Genomic DNA, 21692 nt, shown 5'->3' with positions numbered 1-21692 from the left:
GCCCTATGGCTTTATCCTGGATTCTGTTACCAACCGGGTACTCTCCAGTTGTTTTGGACGACTGATCCCATTATAGTTGATCACTGGCCATGTGGTTAGGGCTGTGTGTGTGTGTGGGGGGGGGGTCTAGAGCGTGCTAGGTTGGACAATGCATCATGGGATTGGGGGTCCTACTTCTTTTTCCTGCAAAAATGCGAAGAGCCGGCATTGCTGAGGGGATGGCTTATAAATGTGTGAGCATAAACATAACAGTCTTGCAAGAAGCGTGGGCTAACATCCACAGTCCAAAGATGTGCATTCTTGATTTTAAAAAATGTATACAGAGAGGGAGCGCAGCCTTGGGGATCTTCACTCCCCAAGTTATGTGAAGGTTTCGGTGAACCTGAGCTGAATTTTCTAGTGGCAAAGATTTGTAGAAGAGGGTATTTTTCTATGGTTTGGGGTTTTTACTGTGTACATTTTGTATGGCTCTGGTTAAATACTTGCTTCTCATGATGTCATTGGTGAAACAGGAGGAAAACAGAATGTAAACATCTGTTTTTTATAAACCAATCCCAAGCTTTATAACTTGATCAGAATAAAAGCGAGATTTCTTCATGATTAATTTTCCAGTCACAAAGTGATGAGGCTTGGAGTGCTGGAGCTAATTACTTGTTTTAAGGCATGTAAGGCAGAGGACTGAAAATCAATTATAATGAATTCTTTTTTCAGAAAAAGAACAAAAACAATCCCCCAACCAAAATCTCACAATGCTATCCGATGAAAGTAATGCCACAGCCCTCTTGCTGCATCCATAATTTGATGGGGAAACATTTGTGCTTCCTGTCTGACTACTGAATTCAGCTTTGAAACATGAAAAATGGCTGATTTAAAAACATGAGTTTTAATTTAAAAACATGAGCTTTAATTTAAAAACATGGGTTTTAAATCAAGCCATGGAGGACCCATGTGACCTCTGTCACATGGGTCCTTAGCTTTAAAGGAGACGAGTTCAAAGTATGAGCCAGTTCCACTCTAGGACTGACTATAGGACCCCTCCTTGTCTCTGGTCTTCTGAGTTTGGGTTCATGCAGTACTCAGCACTGAAGAGTCAGCAGCTACTCTCTCTGTGGGTAACCTGTGGCTCCCCCATCATCTCTGCCCGTTGGCCATGTTGCCCTGGGGCTGGTGGGAATGACAGTCTGATGACACCTGGAGTGCCATATATTACATCTACATATGAGCAAACATCTAGAGGGCCATAGGTCCTCCCCTGATTTCCAGAAGCACGTGTGAAACAGAAAATGAATATTGTTCCACACAGTTGTCTGTGCTGCTTCGACAAAAGCGTTCTCTTTTGGAATGCCTGTAAAAAAACAACTGGTCTGGGAAGCATCATAGGGAGACACCAGCTCCCCTTTCCACTACTTGCATCTCCTTACGGAAGAGTGCCAAGCCTGAAAACCATAGACAACAAAGTTAGGCACCTTTTACATCCATTAATTTAAGTGGGAGCTTAAACCCATGCTTATCCTTTTCTTATTGGAAGCATTATAACAACAGTGTTAATGAAATGTAGGTGGGTTCCACAAGGCAAGACACAGTGATAATAGCAAGGACTTTTATTGAACTAACAGAACTGGACAACAGGGGCAAAGCAACTGCTTATATACATTTCTGAAGGACTGAGCCACTCCCACTACCAACGTGATTGGCAGTCTAAACTTCCAAGCTGCGAATCATAACTCAGAGTTTAAGGGCCAATGGCGGAGGCCCAAATCCTGAAATGCTCTGTGATTGGATATCATGAATCAAATCAGAACACAGGGGCTCAGAATCCAGACTCAAGCTCAGGCAAACATAAATGACTGAATACATAACAGTTAAATTTGGGGCTGTAACATGCTCCCTCGTTCTATATGCAGTCTATACTAGTGTTTTATCACATGCTTTGCCACGTATCTGTTGCTCATATTTTTACCACTTGGCAAGATTAATGATGCAATGTTGCTTTATGAAATGCGTAAGCCCTCCTTTCCATGGAGGTGCAAGTTACAGCAACAGCCAAGGCGACATTTTTCCACCTTCGCCGCATCAAGCAGTCGGTCCCTTACCTTTCCCGCCCCGACCTGGCCACAGTGATCCATGCGACAGTCATCTCCAGGCTTGACTACTGTAATTCGCTCTACGCGGGGCTGCCCTTGAAGCTGTCCCAGAAACTCCAGCAGGTGCAGCGAGGCTCCTCACGGGGTCTCCTCATCTCTATTGGCCAAGGGAGCCGGCGTACAGCTTCTGGGTTATGTGGCCAGCATGACTAAGCCGCTTCTGGCGAACCAGAGCAGCGCACGGAAACGCCATTTACCTTCCCGCCGGAGCAGTGCCTATTTATCTACTTGCACTTTGACGTGCTTTCAAACTGCTAGGTTGGCAGGAGCAGGGACCGAAACTGAGCAACGGGAGCTCACCCCGTCATGGGGATTCGAACCACCGACCTTCTGATCGGCAAGTCCTAGGCTCTGTGGTTTAACCCACAGTGCTACCCGTGTCCCTACCTTGGTGTAGGCAACAACATTAGTACCCAAATTGGATCAAACCCACAAATGTAGTGCCAGAATTGTATCATCCCATTCCTGCTGAATAGCATGAAAATCTAGTTCAAATAAAGATGTCTTCTGCAATATGTTCAGCCTTGAAATCTGGCGGGCTTCCAGGGACATTCTTCAGCAGGCAAGTCTGGCACATGAGATACCTTCAACATGGAATTCCATAGACCACAGCCACTTTGCCACCTCAGCCAGGCCTTGGCAGATGCTGGGCTGTGTCAGAATCAACTGAGTAAGCTCTGGATGCCTCATTCAGCCAACTCTTGGCCATGCTAATAATAAGAAGTTCCATCATTTATAAAAGAATAAATATGTGATGTTTCGTTTGCTGCACTTGCAAACCTGACGCACGTTGGAAAAATGCTCCTCGCCACTTGGCAGATGATACAAATGACTGGCTACCCAAGCGGTTATTACATGTACACTGTGGCACGTTACCACTTTGTGGGTCCTGCACCAAACCACCAAATATCCTTAGAACAGGAGACAATAAGAACAGCATCTTTCCCCTGTCATTACACCTCTGAAGTATTGGGTTCCGGTTCATACTGGATCTAAGAATTGTCATAACTTCATGGTAAGAGGGTTAGAGGCCAATGCTTTCTAGACCAGGGTTGAGGAGACTGTGGTAACCCAACAATGTACAGTGGTACCTCGGGTTAGAGACGCTTCAGGTTACAGACACTTCAGGTTACAGACTCCACTAACCCAGAAATAGTACCTCGGGTTAAGAACTTTGCTTCAGGATAAGAACAGAAATCGCACGGCGGCAGCGGGAGGCCCCATTAGCTAATGTGGTGCTCCAGGTTAAGAACAGTTTCAGGTTAAGAACGGACCTCCAGAACGAATTAAGTTCTTAACCCGAGGTACCACTGTACGTGGGGGAACGCCAATCCTTCCTGATAACTGGTCATGTTGTCTGGTGCAGATGGGAAATAAAGTCCAGTAAGATCTTGACAGTCCCAAGTTTACCACCCATGGGGACTATACAATACTGGTCTACATGGATCATTGACTTGATGCAAGGAATATTCCTATGTTCAGGAGCAGGGGAAATGTTTAGTATGGCTGCAGAGAATAAGGAGGGAACAACGTACCTTCTGATTAAAAATCGAATTTCCAAAAATACCCCCAACCCAAAATGGATTTATAAATGCCAAATGCATTTTGCAAAGCGGAAGAAGGCTTGCAGGCTCCAAACTGCCATTTGTAGCAGCGAGTACAAATGCAATCAGTGCTCACCATGTCCTCCGATCTCAGCCAAAACCTCTCTTGCTGAGAAATATCACAATATAGGCAGCGGGAAGGGAATCCACCATATGCCTTTGGGAGTGTGATTTTCTCTACCAAAGAATCTATGCCTGGCTGAGCTCAAATTACTGGAGGCTGGAAGCGGGGGGGGGGGGGGAGACTCTCTAGTGGCGAAAAGGATACCCATTGCTTTCAGTGTATTTAAACAATCTCTGATAAAAGGAAGCAGGAGAAAGGTGCCTCCTCTCCCCCCCCCCGCAAATATTTCCTCCATAACCGAATCACAACTGTGCCTGTGTTTTCATTACTGCATATGAAAGAGATTTGCCTTGAGTGATTTTGCGGCACTCGTGTGACCCTAAATACCATTTTCAACAAGTCACCCTAAAAGGGGGCCTGGGAGGCAAAGGTGGGGAAGTGGGGCAGACCAATGAGAAGGCGAGCTGGGCTGAGCATCCACTCCTTGTTGCCTCAGCAGCAGCAGCAGCAACAGCAGCAACAGGGAGAAGCCTCAGTTTCTAGCCAAAGACTCCCTTACAGCAGCCGAACTTTTGGAGAGCCTCTGCCTCTTGCCAAAGAATCCAGAGGCGGCGGCAGCGGCAGAAGTAGCAGCAGCTGCACAGGGGACATGAATTGGACTCTCTCTCCCTTCGCTTGGCCAGAGGCTGCCAAAACTCTTGCAGACAAGTAGACTGGGGAAGGGAAGAAGGAACCAGCAACTTGCTAGCAAAAAAAGAAAGAAAAAGGACTGCATAATTCCCCTTGCCTCTTTCTCTCTCTACCTCCCTTGAGTCTGTGAAAAGTGCTTTGTGCAAAATAAAAAACCCAAGAAAAGGGGGAAAAAAAGGAGGGAAAGGACTTTTTGACTCTGCTGCTTTGCAAAAGGAAAGATCAAATGCAGCCAGACGGGATCCTTTGTGATGCTTAGTGTGGGGGAACTGAGAGCATTGCTCAGGTACCCCGGAGGAGGAGGAAGAAAAATGAATTCCCATCACAATGTCCCCCTGAGGGCATCACTAGCGGTTGCTCTCCTTTTTTCTCTTTGCTGCGCCCAAGATGCTGTGGTAGAACTGGAGCCTCAGACCACGGATGAAGAGATCCCGGAGGGAGCGTCTACCTTGGCTTTTGTGTTTGACGTGACTGGCTCCATGTATGATGACTTAGTTCAGGTGATTGAGGGAGCGTCCAAAATTCTGGAGACCTCTTTGAAGAGACCCAAGAGACCGCTTTACAACTTTGCACTGGTCCCTTTTCACGATCCAGGTAAGACGATGCTTTTGAGCCTCCTTAAATTGGGCGCTGCATGCAAACACGCACGCACACACACACACACGTGTGTGCATACTGAGGTGTATTCAAGTCTAAGGGGGAAGTTTTCTGGGATTGCCTAGCAACTTTGACTTAAAATGGCATAAAACAACAGGACATTTCCCGCACCTAAATTAAAATGTGGGTTTGGGGGACGCTTGACTCGTCTACCCAGAGAGATTGAAAAGAGCAGGGACACAAGTGGAATCGTCTGAGGATACATAATTTTGGAAGGTCTCTATCAGAGGCGATTGGGGCTTCAGTCCTGTACATGCTTACTTAGGAGTAAGTCCCATTGAGCTCAATGGACTTACTTCTGAGTAGACATGCGTACGTTCACACTGCGGATCACTTCTAATGTAGAGATGGTCAATGGATTACTTGCTCTGAAACACAGGCTGATTGAAAGGAGCCTTTTTTATTTAATTAACGCATTGCTTTCAGCGCACTTGTGTTCCTAAGCACACCGCTGCTGCACACACAAATGATTGTTGTCGAGAGCAACAAACTATAAAAAATTAGTTTCTTGAATATCTGCCGCTCCATTTCCATTGAATTTTCTGCTGGAATAAAGGGCGAGTCTCACGCTGTGCCTTATTGAACCAGCCCAGTATGTGGAAGTGTTAACTGCAAGCTGTGTCTATGGAGAATGAATGGCATTCATGAACTGCTTATAAAGCACGAGGCATGTTTTTCAATCGTTTCTAAAGTTCTGATTTATCCTTGAAAACCGGATGTACATTCCTCTATACAAAAGGTAATAACCCTGGGCCCTGCAGGGGACCTATGCGCACACTCTCCCCAAACCCTGACCTTTGACCCTCCATGCTTGCTGTGTTGTTGCATTTCAAATAAAATGTTTGTAGGATGCAATGCAGATTTTATTGCGGCATGCTTCAGTTGCGCTGCTCCTCCTCCTTGCCCCCCCCTGCATTCCTCATCCTCTCTGCTGTTTATATACATATTCTTCCTGTTTCCTCTCCCACTCCAAAGCATCTGTTTTCTATCCCCTTTCTTGGGGCTTTCTCCTCTTCCATTGTCAAAAGTCTCCTGGTGACCCCACAAGGAAATAGAAACCTGGATTCCTTAGCCTGAGGCGTGTGGCTATTCAAAGCACAGAGATCACTTCAAGCCAAACACTTTTAAAGTGTTTAAAAATCTGACATTGCTGCTGCTCGTTTCACCTGAGGCAACACTCCTCATGAATGCAAACATCTGAAAATGGTTGGGGCATTGAGGAATCCTGTTGTCCCCAGCTATCATTGCTGCTTTTATTTTTAAATTGTTAAGGAATTTTATTTTTTTTTAAGCCTAGAAAAATACTTATCTGTGACTGGGGTGATCATTAACAGTCATATAATCGCAAACATTTCCTGTCCCCCCCCCCGGCTCCCTTAAATAAATAAATAAACCCCCAAAACGGTTTGCAAAGCCATTCCTTACCCGTAGGGGGCATGCCACAAAAGGAGCATGGCTTAATATGGGCACATTGTCCTTCAGTTGCTTCGTGAAAGGCATCAACATACTTAAACGCAAGAAACTGCCATTGCAGTGCCGCACATTGCATCAGAGGGTCTGAAAAGGTGGGTGACTTTGACAGCGGGATCCTAGGCACGTTTACTCAGAAGTAAGTCCCATTGTCCTCATGGGGCTTACGGTCAGGCAAGGATGCACTGACACTCGAACTGTGTCAGTTTAGGTCACTGGCTATTTTAATTTTATTTGTGTCGCTCTATATTTAGTAGCTTTGCCAACCAATCTCAGGATGCTTAGGTGATTGGCCACCAGACTTTTAAGAGGGTAACTAACAACAGTGAAAGTACTCTGCTTATCGCCCAAACTTCATTGTGCCCTTTTGTGGCACCAAAGTGAGGTCATGTTCAATTTATTAAACCAAATCCACCACTCATAGTCCGAAGTAGAGGTCATCATCGACACATTTCCAGCCCCACCTCCCACCCAAATCCAAAATAGCTTAAACAATAAGCATGTGTGCCTTTAATTCTGAAACCGACACGAATTAGCTAGCTAGCACATGCCCAGCGCTGGCCAAGATGTGTGCCCACCCAGAATTTTTGCTGGCTAACCATGAGAATGACCAATGTCGCACAACATGATTCATCAACATTACGTTTTAATCCGCATCAGTGATTTTTTCCCAGCATTTAGACTTCATTGCAAGTAATTTCAAATATTAGAAAGAGTCTTGCGGCACCTTAAAAGCTAGCAATTTTTTGTGGCATAAATTTTCTGGAGGCATAAATGTGTTAACCTTTAAGGTGCCACAAGACTCTGTGTCCGTCCTTCCTTTTTTCCCTACAATACAGACACTGGCGGGACACGGGTGGTGCTGTGGGTTAAACCACAGAGCCTAGGACTTGCCGATCAGAAGGTCGGCGGTTTGAATCCCCGCCACGTGGTGAGCTCCGGTTGCTCGGTCCCCGCTCCTGCCAACCTAGCAGTTTGAAAGCACATCAAAGTGAAAGTAGATAAATAGGTACCGCTCCGGTGGGAAGGTAAACGGTGTTTCTGTGTGCTGTTCTGGTTCGCCAGAAGCAGCTTAGTCATGCTGGCCACATGACCAGGAAGCTGTACGCTGGAAGCTGTACCCTCGGCCAATAAAGCGAGATGAGTGCCGCAACCCCAGAGTCGGCCACGACTGGACCTAATGGTCAGGGGTCCCTTTACCTTTACTTACAGACACTGTCATTTGCTATGGGAAGAATTTGTTGGAGCCCTGTTGGGGGGGGGGTCATTTTGTCAGCTCACATGTTTCAGATGGAACAACCCACCCTCTCCTCCCACTGCACACTGTTCTGTGGGTTCTGCTAGCTCCCTTGGGGTCCATCTGGGGGTGGGACATGGGTGATGCATGGACAGGGCAGCAGCAGAGGAAGCCGCTCAGGCGCCTGGGGTGGGGCGAGCCGCCCATAGGGGCAGGGCGAGGGCGGGGCGCACTGCAGGTCCTCCAGAGTCTGCCTGCCCCCTCCCACTCAGCCGCCCCACAGCTGAGGGAGAGGCAGTGGGTGGACAATTTGGGCACGCCCAAGCCACCGCGTCCCTCCCAGGCGTGCTGCAGGCCCTGTGGTGAGTGCCGCTTGGCATTTTGTTACCCCCCCTCAGTGGTGACACCCGAGGCAGCCCACACTCACTGCACCTCCGGGCAGAGGAGAATGGGGGAAGCACCACTGCACTAGTGGAAGTCCTTGCACAGAAGAAGAAGAAGAAGAAGAGTTTGGATTTGATATCCCGCTTTATATTACCCAAAGGAGTCTCAAAGCGGCTAACATTCTCCTTTCCCTTCCTCCCCCACACACACTCTGTGAGGTGAGTGAGGCTGAGAGACTTCAAAGAAGTGTGACTAGCTCAAGGTCACCCAGCAGCTGCATGTGGAGGAGCGGGGACGTGAACCCGGTTCCCCAGATTACGAATCTACTGCTCTTAACCACTACATCGCACTGGCTCTCCAGACTTCTGCTGGACAGTCTTGTTGGTTGAATCTGGCCCTAGGTGTTTGCAGCGGTTTGCATTTCCATGTAATTTGCATAGTCCGCATGATACGATCCTCAAACAACAGCATTCTCAATGCTTTCCCCCTATAAATCTGGGTTTGCATTATATGGGGATAATCCACTTCACTGGGGTTAAATCGGGATCCAAACAGTGGCCTGTGGTCGGTCGACTTAGGGGGACTAGGATAGTCTACTAAATGTTCCTGGTTAATTAGATGATAAAGGTAAAGGACCCCTGGACGGTTACGTCCAGTCAAAGGCGACTATGGGGTTGCGGCGCTTATATCGCTTTCAGGCCGAGGGAGCCGGCGTTTGTCCACAGACAGCTTTCCGGGTCGTGTGGCCAGCAGGACTAAACCGCTTCTGGTGCAGCAGGACACCGTGACGAAAACCAGAGCACATGGAAACACCATTTACCTTCCTGCCACAGTGGTAGCTATTTATCTACAGTGGTGCCCCGCAAGACGAATGCCTCGCAAGACGACAGAGCAACAGGATCTCACTCCATCATGGGGATTTGAACCGCTGGCCTTCTGATCGGCAAGCCCAAAAGGCTCTGTGGTTAAGACTACAGCGCCACCCACATCCCACTAATATTAAAGTATTTAAGCCTGCTGCCTCGTTCCCAAAGCCCAGGGAGTTTCTGCCTGGCTGAGGGAGGTGTGATGCTCTTGTGGGTCCAAGAGCCCTTCCACAACCTTCCCAAAGCCCGCCTAGCTGGGAAGCTTCTGTCCGCTTTGGGGAGGAAGGTATGGCGTTGGGACATCAGGACATCAGCACTCCCCCAGTCACCCTCGCAAGCTGACGCCCGTAGCCCTAACTGTTCCCCTATGAAAAATTTCACTGGATCCAAACCACACCACTTGGGAGTGCAGATGGTGTGTTTGGGTGGGTGAATCAATTCTCACTTTCTGCTCCTCCCCTTTCCACACCCACCCCTTCCTCAGTGCTTTCCTTTCCTTTCTAACCATGCTCATAACTATTTCTGGTGTGCCCCTGAACGGAGGGATACATTTCCCTCCCTTTGGATCCCTCAGATTTGCACAAAACCAGAACACTACACAACCAGAACACTGACTTTGCGCTTTTGCACATTTCTTGGACAGGAAGGGTTTTTTTTCCCCTTCAAAAAACAAACAAAGTGTGCCCGTAGCTATCAACATTTGCGACCTATTTAATCTGCATAATGGAATCAATGAATTAGGCAGGGACGAACACAAACAGCAATGCCTACTACTGGTGTAAATAAGAAATGCCAAAGTTGTTGTTATACAAATTCAGATATGTGTGGGTCTGGTGTGATTTGAATATGGAAAAAGTGGATTAACAGTTACCCCTTGGGAAATGTTCAGTCTTAGGTGTGCCAGGCATTTTGAACCAGGAACCTGAGGATCTTAGATTGGAACTTAGCCTAAGGACTGAAATTGGGTGAGCGTCAGATGTCTCTTCAGAGACAAGCTGGAATATGAGTGTGCAGTAGGGCTGCCAACTCATCTCTGGATAAATGCTTACATTCTTTTGTTTGCTTGCAGACCAAGGACATTTTCCCTTTTTTAGCTGCCCACCTGGGAATAAATGGCTTTTGTATATTGCTCCAACTGACAAAAACTGTTGGGCTCCGCTCTCAGACCTGCTCTGTATTATCCGATTTGCTTGTGCGCCAGGGCGCATGCCTGCGGACTTGAATCTTACATGTTGTATTTATAGAAATACAAATCTAGGGGGAATTAGCAATACGGGTTCAGTAGCAGAACACATTCTGTTCACGCTAAAGGTTCCAGGTTCAGTTGCCAGCATTCTTCAAGTAGGACCGGGAAAGATCCATATGTGGAACCCCAGAAAGCTGCTGCCAACCCGTGTAGACATTACTGAGCTACATGGAACAATGGTCTGACTCGGTGTCAGGTAGTTTCTTATGAACCTATCAACTGATCTTTACCGGAGATGGTTGCATGTCTTAGATGTTGTTACAATGGACAAAGTTGCCTACTTTACATTGGGGAATGTAGCAACACAATTGTTAGATTTAGAAAAACAACATTGCAGCTCATTGGCTCCAATTCTATGGGGCTGAGGACATCCCCCCATATATTGGGATGGGTCTGAGCCCCCCTATTGGGGGGCAGGCTTTGTTTGGCCTTGCTGCAGTGGGCCCTGTTGGGCCACACTGGGCCCCACCACGGTTGTGGCGGACCCTGCCAGGCCTTCCCACAACTGTGATGGGTGCTGTTGGGCCACACTGGGCCTCCCCGTGGTTGCGGTGGACCTCCTAGCCATGTGACATCACAAGTGTGCATTGTATGCATGACATCATGTGCACATGACGGCCCTCCCCCCAAAGTTGGGCGGAACCTGGCACCACTGTTGCAGCTTGAAGTGCTAATAAAGAAGTACGGAAGAGCAAAATCATTGTAATATATCATGCAGGTTCTTCTTCTTCATTGGCAATTACTTGTAGCCAAGTAAGATTGTCTTCCATGAACACAGTTTTAACAGTGAGTCCATAAGTAACTCTGGAGGCCAATTCTGGATCCACACATCCTTCCACAGTGGGGACATAGGTTTCCGGGCGGGAGTTGATCAGGGTGAGGATTTGCCAAGTGTGCCTTCTTCTTAGCACGTTTCTCCATTTCATCTTGACTTTGAGTATCTTCAAAGCCCATGACACCTTTGGTAAAGGATGTTCTCCAGTTGGAGCACTCACAGGCCAGTGTTTCCCAGTTGTCTGTGTTTATACTACATTTTTAAAGATTTGCTTTGAGAGCGTCTTTGAACCTCTTTTGTTGACCCACCAGCATTACGCCTTCCATTTTTAAGTTCGGAATAGAGTAGTTGCTTTGGAAGACGATAATTAGGCATCCGCACAGCATGACCAGTCCAACGAAGTTGATGTTGACGAATCATTGCTTTGACACTGGGGATTTTTGCTTCTTCCAGTACACTGACATTAGTTTGCCTGTCTTCCCAAGTGATATGTAAAAAAATTCAGAGACACCGCTGATGGAATCTTTCAAGGAGTTGGAGATGGCATTTATAAGTGGTCTACATTTCACAAGCATACAGTAAGGTTGGAAGTACAATAGATTTATAAACAAGCATTTTGGTTTCCCTGCGAATGTCCCAGTCCTTAAACACTCTGCACTTCAATTGGGAGAAAGCTGCACTTGTAGAGCTCAGGCGATGCTGGATTTTGGCATCAATGTCGGCCCTTGTGGAAAGATAACTGCCCAGGTAGGAGAAGTGATCAACATTTTCCAACATTACACCACTGAGTTGAATTTGGAGAATGGCCATGTATATGAATACAAGGCAAAGTCTTGAAGACCAGTTTAGCAGTGGACAAACTGAAAGAAGTGAGAGAGTTGAAACACAAAATTACTGTCCTGCTGCTGAATGAACACAGGAGAACTGAGAAACTGTCACATGTTGGTACTTCATTATGAATGGGCGAGAGTCTGCATCTAAGGGTCAGTTGCAGTTCTTTGGGGATGTTAGGAGAGGTGAAACCCAGGGTCCTACTACCTGGAGACCATGATTGCCTCAAACTTTTGAGAGGCTGAGGTGCTTCCTCCTGCCTCCTTTAAATCATCTTTCACTTTTAGATTTTATTTTGGGTTCTAGTGAAAGAAGCAAGGAAAACAAACACATTCTGCTTGAAAGACACTGGCTGGTGCCTCTCCACAGTGGAGACCTGGCTAATCGTCCCCCAAAGAAAATAACAAACATGGTGCAAAGGCTAGGGAACAAGAATCAGGATGCAACAAAGAGATCTAGGGTGAAAGAAGCTGTACTCTTCCAACAAAGTAAAAGTGTTGGAATGCTGGGGCCTCTGCTTATAGCAATGGGTTATTGGTAGACATTGGCCTAAATTTGAAAAGGAACTTCTACTGAGGTCTGAGAAAGGGTGCAAGGGTACGTACATAAGACGAAGGCACAGGTAATAGATTATCATGGGTTGTTGTGGAGCCACCTCTGTTAAATTTCCCACCAGAGGAATAAGGCAAAGTCTCATGAGCATCTTGTTTTAATAAGGTGATCTGGCCCTTGCTGAAAGGGACAGGCTTAGATTTCTCAAGAAATGCAAAAGAGGGTATTTGTTTTAATCAAGGCAAGATATGCTCCCCGGAGGGAATTCGATTTGCCTGCAGAAGACGATTAACGGCTGAATTGTGAGTTATGTTTTCATTAGATACGGTACTGGGTTCCAGAAATCTCATTGGGCATATGCGACCGGTTCCTTTTTATGGCTGGCAACATACTGGCATCAGAGCTGGCTACAACAAAGGGCCCTTTCAGTGTTGGCTCCGGCACAAGGACAAACAACACTCATGCTGATTCCTCAGAGCAGAGCCAAATTTCGCATATAGTTCTGGGCATGTACAGAGTTCCAGCTGAACCGAGCTCCTTGGTAACATATTCCTGGTACTGATGGCATATCACTGCAGCAACAGGAGGAGGAGGGGAGGTCAGTGTATGAGGGTGGTGTGGGGGTACAACAGCAACGTGTGGGGCAGCGGTGACCATCTGAGGTCTGGAGATGCCTTGTGGCAGACTTGGGCATAGTGAATAGACCAGAGTGACCTAGCTTAAAATTTACACTCATTCAGGAAACTTGGGAGTGTGATGTTCCTTGCGTTACACTTGCTTCTCCATTCCTTTCTCTGTTACCTTCCCCATTGTCACCCTTTAGATTGCAGGCTCCACAGGCAGAGGCCTGCTTCGTTGCTGTTTAACAACAACAACAACAACAACAACAACAATAAACTTATTACTTATAACCTGCCCATCTGGCTAGGTTTCCCCAGCCACTCTCGGCGGCTCCCAACAGAATATTAAAAACACGATAAAACATCAAACATTAAAAACTTACCCAAACAGGGCTGCCTTCAGATGTCTTCTAAAAGTCAGATAGTTGTTTATTTCCTTGACATCTGACGGGAGGGTGTTCCACAGGGCGGGTGCCACTACCGAGAAGGCCCTCTGCCTGATTCCCTGTAATCTCACTTCTCGCAGGGACGGAACTGCCAGAAGGTCCTCGGAGCTGGACCTCAGTGTCTGGGTTGAATGATGGGGGTGGAGATGCTCCTTCAGGTATACTGGGCCGAGGCCGTTTACGGCTTTAAGGTCAGCGCCAACGCTTTGAACTGTACTTGGAAACGTTTACTTACGTTATTCTGCAAATATATGTGCAACCATAATCGTGGCCACAAAGTCCTCACGAATACCTGTGGCCCTCCAGATGTTGTTGTACAGAATGATGGGAGATGTAGTCTAGCCAGAGGTGTTCTCTGCCGTAAAGTGAGAATAGCTTCCAGCCGGTGGAGACGGGTGTTACTTGAGGACAAAGATGTTTCTTGCAAGATGTTCATGTCTCACCGAAAATTAATGAGCGCTGGCAAAGGGAAACTTTGCATCACAACAAAATTTCCAGAGATGAAAGGCTGCTGTTGCTTGGATTTTGTTTTGGTTGTGACTTTGCTTTCTGACCTCCCACTAATTTAGTCAACATTTGTGTCAGTGGGAGGAAGAATTATGCAGAGGGCGTTAAAGTATCGGCAGCCCACTCTCCCAAGATGCTGTTATGCCTGCTGCAGTGTGACTTTCTCAAGGCGGAAACCGGCTGCAAATAACGTCAGCTGCGCTGCTCAGCATCACTCAAGAAAAGCGACCGTTTCCAAACTTTGTCAGTTATTATTCTTCATTTAAAGTATTTTTTTTATTGCACTCTGCAGCCACATAAAAGGCTCAGAGAGCAGCTTTTAATCACAACGCAGATAAAGTCTTTCACCATTATGCCTATATTGCAGGGAGCAGGGCAGCGATAGGATGCGGGTTGCACCAGCCCTTTGAAGCTGCTCATTTTTTTTGCGGAAGGGAAAGGGGCAGTTAGTGTGTGATAACCCTGAAGTGCCATCCATTGTTGTGAACCTCCCCTATCCTCCATGGGGAGAAGAGACGGGACGACACCAAAAGAGATTTTAATATTTTTTTTTTTAATATTTTTATTGGTTTTACAGAATAAGAAAAAGAAAAAAGATAAAGTACAAAAGTTTCATAATTCATATTTCTTTTACAAAATCTTTTGGACTTCCCCACATCTTCCCGAATCTGCATTATTTATAGTACCAACTTCAGCATTTTGTTATCTTATTTCATCACTTATTGTATCTTTCATTTTGTCATGTTACCCATTTCAACATATTTATAACCCAATGTTCAGAATACAAAATCTTCAACTATTTATTATCTTATTTCATTACTTATTGTATCTTTCAATTCATCATGTTACCAAGATCGAAATTATTATAACCCTAATCTTATGTATTTTAATTAAAACATAATGCAATAAAAATTTTTCTTAATTCCACCTCTAACTTCTTGTACCTTAGTTTTCATTTCACCTAATTGCAATTGCTGGGGCTAGTATTTCCTAAAAAGTGCATTTTCTTAACATTCATACAACTTGTAATGTTTTTGCAAATAGTCCTTGAATTTTTTCCAGTCCTCTTCCATTGTTTCTTCTCCCAAGTCTCGGATTCTGCCAGTCATTTCAGCCAGTTCCATATAGTCCATCAACTGCGTCTGCCATTCCTCCAGTGTGGGTAAATCTTGTGTCTTCCAACCCTTTGCGATGAGAATTCTTGCTGCTGTTGTAGCATACATAAAAAAAGTTCTATCCTTCTTTAACACATTCTGGTCTACAATGCCCAGAAGGAAGGCCTCCGGTTTCTTGGGTAAGGTATATCTAAGTACCTTTTTTAACTCATTATAGATCATTTCCCAAAAGGCCTTCACTTTCGGACATGTCCACCAGAGGTGAAAGAATGTCCCTTCCGCCTCTTTACACTTCCAACACTTATTATCAGACAGGTGGTATATCTTAGCAAGCTTGACTGGGGTCATGTACCACCGGTATATCATTTTCATAATATTTTCTTTCAAGGCACTGCATGCCGTGAATTTCATTCCGGTGTTCCATAACCTTTCCCAGTCATCAAACATAATGTTATGTCCAATATCCTGTGCCCACTTTATCATGGCGGATTTGACTATCTCATCCTGTGTATTCCATTTAAGCAGCAAGTTATACATTCTTGAGAGTAATTTGTCTTTAGGTTCTAACAATTCTGTCTCTAATTTCGATTTTTCCACCTGGAACCCAACCTTTTTGTCTGTTTTAAAAATTTCCCGAATTTGAGCATAATGCAACCAGTCTCGCACCTTGTTTTTTACACTTTCAAAACTCTGCAACTTCCAATTGTCACCAACTTTTTCAATTAGTTCCCAATATTTTGGCCAGTAGGCCTCCATGTTAAGTCTCTTACGTGCCTTGGCCTCCGCCGGTGAAAGCCACCTTGGTGTTTTACTCTCCAATAAGTCTTTGTATTTTGTCCAGACCATAAAAATTGCTCTTCTAACAATATGGTTTTTGAACATTTTGTGAACTTTAACCTTGTCATACCACAAATACGCATGCCACCCAAAAGCGTTATCAAACCCTTCCAGATCTAGGACATCAGTGTTCTCTAACAAGAACCAATCTTTCATCCAGCAGAAGGCTGTAGATTCATATTATAACCTCAAGTCTGGCAGGGCAAATCCCCCCCTTTCTTTCGCATCTGTTAGTATTTTAAACTTAATTCGGGGCTTTTTGCCCTGCCAAACAAACTTGGAAATATCCTTCTGCCACTTTCCAAAACATTCCACTTTGTCCACGATCTGCAGGGTCTGAAACAAAAATAACATTTTCGGCAAAACATTCATCTTTATAGCTGCTATTCGGCCTAACAAGGAAAGTTTTAGTCTTGTCCAAGTTTCCAAATCCCTTTTAATTTCTGACCAACATTTCTCATAGTTATCCTTAAACAAATTCAAGTTTTTAGAAGTCAGATACACCCCTAGGTATTTCACCTTTTTAACCACATTTAATCCTGTCTCTTTCAAAAACTCATCTGCTTCTGTAGATGTTAAATTCTTTACTAGAACCTTAGTTTTTTGCTTATTCAACTTAAATCCCGCCACCCGACCATAATCAGAGATTAGATCTAAAACTCTTTTTGTGCTAGGGACTGGCTCCTGTAATGTTAATACCAAGTCATCAGCAAATGCTTTCAATTTATATTGTTTCACTCCGACCTCAATACCCCGAACTGACCGGTCCTTTCTAATCATGTTCAAAAGCACCTCCAGGACCGAAATAAACAATAATGGGGATAGGGGGCACCCCTGTCGTGTCCCTTTTTCAATATTAAATTCCTCCGTCACCACATTGTTTACTATCAATTTAGCTTTTTGTTCTGAATATATTGCTTCTATACCATTTTCAAACCCCCGTCCCACTCCCATCCCTTCCAAATTTTTCTTCATGAACATCCAAGAAATGTTGTCAAAGGCTTTCTCCGCGTCAATAAAAATTAACACCGCTCTAGTGTTAATATTTATTTGTAAGAGTTCCAAAATGTCGATAATGTTTCTTGTGTTGTCAAACAAATGCCTACCCGGGAGAAAGCCTGCTTGATCTTTATGGATCACTTCATTCAATACTTTTTTAAATCTACTAGCCAAAATATCTGCAAAAATTTTGTAATCCACATTTAGGAGTGAGATGGGACGGTAGTTCTTAAGTTGAGTCTTTTCAGTTTCTGTTTTGGGAATCAATGTGATGAAAGCTTCTTTCCACGTTTCTGGTGCCTTCTTACCCTCCATGATCTGGTTGCATACCTCCATCAAGGGTTGTATCAAATAGTCCTTCAAAACCTTATAATATTTGGAGGTAAGTCCATCAGGGCCTGGAGATTTGCCTAGTTGGAGGTTCTGTATGGCACTCTCAATTTCCTGCTGTGAAATTTTAACATTCAGGGTTGTTCTCATTTCCTGGGAAATTTTTTGTAATCCGTTAGTTTTAATAAATTGATCCATCTCGGATTCTTTCTGCGGCCCTTGTGCATAAAGATCTTTGAAATATCTCTGGAAACATTTTCTGATTTCTTCAGGTTTCTGAACCATTCTCCCTTCAATCTCTAGATTTGTAACTGTATTTAGTTTTTGTCTTTTTTTCAACTGCCATGCTAGCAGTTTCCCACACTTGTTAGCTGATTCGAAAGATCTTTGTCTCATTTGTTTAATTTTCCACTCCACCTCTTGATTTATCAGTTTCATGTATTGGGCTTGGAAAAATTTCACTTCTCTCAGCACTTCCTTAGACTTGGGCCTAGATCTTAATTTTCTTTCTCCTTCACTTATTCTCTCCAGTATCTTCTGCTTCTTTTCATTCCAGAGTCTTTTCTTTACAGTGTTTTGTTGTATTAGAAACCCTCTCATAACCGCTTTACTTGCATCCCAGATTGTTCTTTTTTCCACCGTAGTGTTTAGATTTATCTCAAAATAATCTTTTAAAGTTTTTTGGGCCTTCTTCACAATCTCCTGATCTCTAAATAAGGTGTCATTCATTTTCCATCGGAAGGATCCGGTTATGTTTAGTCTCAATTCCATTTTCAAAGCATTGTGGTCGGAGCAAGTTTTTGGGCAAATTTCCACTTTTCTAGTTTTAGGTGCCAGTCCTTTAGTTGTCCATATTTGGTCGATTCGTGTCCATGACAGATGAGTCTTGGCCACCTCCATTACCAGAAACTAAACAGCCTGGAGCTGGACCATCGTTACCACCGCCGGGAACGGGGGAATCCTAAACACCCCATTGTAAGGCCTACAAATTGATTCAGGATGTCTCTGCAACTTCTTAGTTGGAATATAAATGGTGGAAATTCCCCAGAAAAAAGAAGGAAGGTATTTCATATTTTGAAGAAAGAACAATTGGACATTATTTGTCTGCAAGAAACACATGTGACAAGGCTCCATCGGAAAGTGCTAATTAATAAAAGGCTAGGCCAAGAATTTATTTCTTCGGACAGAGTTAAGAAAAGAGGAGTGGTGATATATGCAAAGGAGAACCTGTCACCGAAATTTCTATTTAAAGATGAACAAGGCAGAATTTTGGCCATCGAAATCCACACTCACGGAGAAAAATTTCTGATATTAGGAATCTATGCACCAAATGATGGAAAATCGGAATTTTTTAAGAAGCTGCATGAGACTTTACTGGACTATTTAGACTATAACAACATCATTATGCTGGGAGACATGAACGGGGTTGTTTCTGTAAACATGGATAAGTCGCAAAGTGCAAATATAACAAAAGATGGCAGACTACCTAAAACTTTTTTTGAAATGACGGACAATATGGATCTGATCGATATATGGAGAGTCAAGAACCCCTTAGGAAAAGAAGGAACTTTCTTTTCTGAAGCTCATCTGTCATGGACACCAAAAGAGATTTTAAGAAATGCTATAGGGACGCGGGTGGCGCTGTGGGTTAAACCACAGAGCCTAGGACTTGCCGATCAAAAGGTTGGTGGTTCGAATCCCCACGACAGGGTGAGCTCCTGTTGCTGGGTCCCTGCTCCTGCCAACCTAGCAGTTTGAAAGCACATCAAAGTGCAAGTAGATAAATAGGTACCGCTCCGGCGGGAAGGTAAACGGCGTTTCCGTGCGCTGCTCTGGTTTGCCAGAAGCGGCTTAGTCATGCTGGCCACATGACCCGGAAGCTGTACGCCGGCTCCCTCGGCCAATAAAACGAGATGAGCGCCGCAACCCCAGAGTCGGCCACGACTGGACCTAATGGTCAGGGGTCCCTTTACCTTTTTATATGTGACCAGAACCGTGTTCACACAACCCACCCATATACAGTGAATGATGTGCGCATGAGGAAGTGGGGTTGCGCCAGCAGCAACTGCTCTGTGAGTGGGCTGCGCATACTGTTGTAAACAAAACCTGCCTTTTCCCCCCTTATTGGGTATCCAAGAGCCCGTATAGAGTCCTTATGTGGGTTCCCTATTGGTAGGAGAAAATAACAGAGGCCAACCAGAGAATATTGAGAAGCAAAGCAGCTAGTAAGCCTGATCTTTATTGATCTGTTGCAGCAGGGTGCTCCCCTCACCCGCAGGAGAGGAGGAGGAACCCAGAAAAAATGGCATGCAAGGCCTTATAAAGACTTTTGAAATTGCCACCCTGTAGATCAAGACCACCCCCAGAAACATCATACATATGTCACAGAAGGGGTGTAACCTAAGAACACCCCCCATCATACCTACATCACAGAAAAGGCGGTCTAAAATAGAAATTTGAATATTAGAATCATAGAATCATAGAATCATAGAGTTGGAAGAGACCACAAGGGCCATCAAGTCCAACCCCCTGCCAAGCAGGAAACACCATCAGAGCACTCCTGACATATGGTTGTCAAGCCTCTGCTTAAAGACCTCCAAAGAAGGAGACTCCACCACACTCCTTGGCAGCAAATTCCACTGTCGAACAGCTCTTACTGTCAGGAAGTTCTTCCTAATGTTTAGGTGGAATCTTCTCTCTTGTAGTTTGGAACCATTGCTCCGTGTCCGCTTCTCTGGAGCAGCAGAAAACAACCTTTCTCCCTCCTCTATGTGACATCCTTTTATATATTTGAACATGGCTATCATATCATCCCTTAACCTCCTCTTCTCCAGGCTAAACATGCCCAGCTCCCTTAGCCGTTCTTCATAAGGCATCGTTTCCAGGCCTTTGACCATTTTGGTTGCCCTCCTCTGGACACGTTCCAGTTTGTCAGTGTCCTTCTTGAACTGTGGTGCCCAGAACTGGACACAGTACTCCAGGTGAGGTCTGACCAGAGCAGAATACAGTGGCACTATTACTTCCCTTGATCTAGATGCAATACTCCTATTGATGCAGCCCAGAATTGCATTGGCTTTTTTAGCTGCCGCGTCACACTGTTGGCTCATGTCAAGTTTGTGGTCAACCAAGACACCTAGATCCTTTTCACATGTACTGCTCTCAAGCCAGGTGTCCCCCATCTTGTATTTGTGCCTCTCATTTTTTTTGCCCAAGTGCAATACTTTACATTTCTCCCTATTAAAATTCATCTTGTTTGTTTTGGCCCAGTTCTCTAATCTGTCAAGGTCGTTTTGAAGTGTGATCCTGTCCTCTGGGGTGTTAGCCACCCCTCCCAATTTGGTGTCATCTGCAAATTTGATCAGGATGCCCTTGAGTCCATCATCCAAGTCGTTGATAAAGATGTTGAATAAGACCGGGCCCAAGACAGAACCCTGTGGCACCCCACTAGTCACTCTTCTCCAGGATGAAGAGGAACCATTGATGAGCACCCTTTGGGTTCGGTCAGTCAGCCAGTTACAAATCCACTGAGTGGTAGCATAGTCAAGTCCACATTTTACCAGCTTCTTTACAAGAATATCATGGGGCACCTTGTCAAATGCCTATTGTTTTTCTCCTGTTGTTGTTTATCTCCTGTGTGGCAAGTTACTTGATTGGATTGCCTGGGGAGCCTGGCCAGTCTTTTGTAGTGATAAATACTTAGTTCCTGGACCAGGTCACAGGCTCACACCCTATTCAAACACAGACATACCCTTAAGACAGGATTTGTGAGGAAAGAGACAATGGAAGGTTTCCCACTTTGACCTTGCAGAGAAAACATTTGCTCAGTTTAGGAATCAAAATGGTTCCAGGTTGGTCTTCCTATGCTGATCTATGTACGTGCTTGGTTGGTACGCTTATTAACATTTAACATATATCCAAGAACTCAAAATTCCTATCACAGTGTGTTGTGTTGATGTGCCGCCTGAAGAATGTCATATATCTGTGTGTGGAGACTTGCAGCCAGGGGAAGAGGAAGGCGGGGGGGGGGGGGAGAGCTCAGAGGTCAACTGGTATACATTTTCCAATCAAGGCTTTGGTATTGGCAAGCATGAAGTGTTTTGGTTTTGAAGGAGACGTATTCACGAGAGAAAATATTGGGAACACATGTTTATTAGAGCCCAAATGGTAAAGGCTGCAGTTGTTGAAAGAGGGCTATGGTGTTACTTGAGCCTCCCCGGCATGCTTCGATAATTGGCAATATTCTCCGCGAGACTTGTGTGCAGACTGGAGCTCTGTGATTTCTCCTTTTGATTTGGTCTGACTCCTCTGCCGATTTGCC

At 45.0% G+C, this 21692-nt stretch overlaps 1 protein-coding gene across 1 annotated transcript in view; it reads left to right on the top strand.

Annotated features, from left to right (window-relative positions):
* The first annotated feature begins 4305 nt into the window (after positions 1-4305).
* HMCN1 (hemicentin 1) overlaps positions 4306-21692 on the top strand; it is a 314679-nt gene continuing 297292 nt past the window's right edge. Inside the window, exon 1 of the mRNA XM_081866236.1 lies at positions 4306-5096. Coding sequence (XP_081722362.1) covers positions 4754-5096 — 343 coding nt within the window. The 5' untranslated portion in view covers positions 4306-4753. The remainder of the gene's footprint in view (positions 5097-21692) is intronic.

Source organism: Podarcis erhardii, assembly GCF_964252035.2.
Source record: "Podarcis erhardii genome assembly, chromosome: 6".
In the NCBI taxonomy this organism is placed as follows: domain Eukaryota; kingdom Metazoa; phylum Chordata; class Lepidosauria; order Squamata; family Lacertidae; genus Podarcis; species Podarcis erhardii.
The sequence above is the reverse complement of the archived record's forward strand: the minus strand, read 5'-3'. Positions and strand labels throughout refer to the sequence as shown.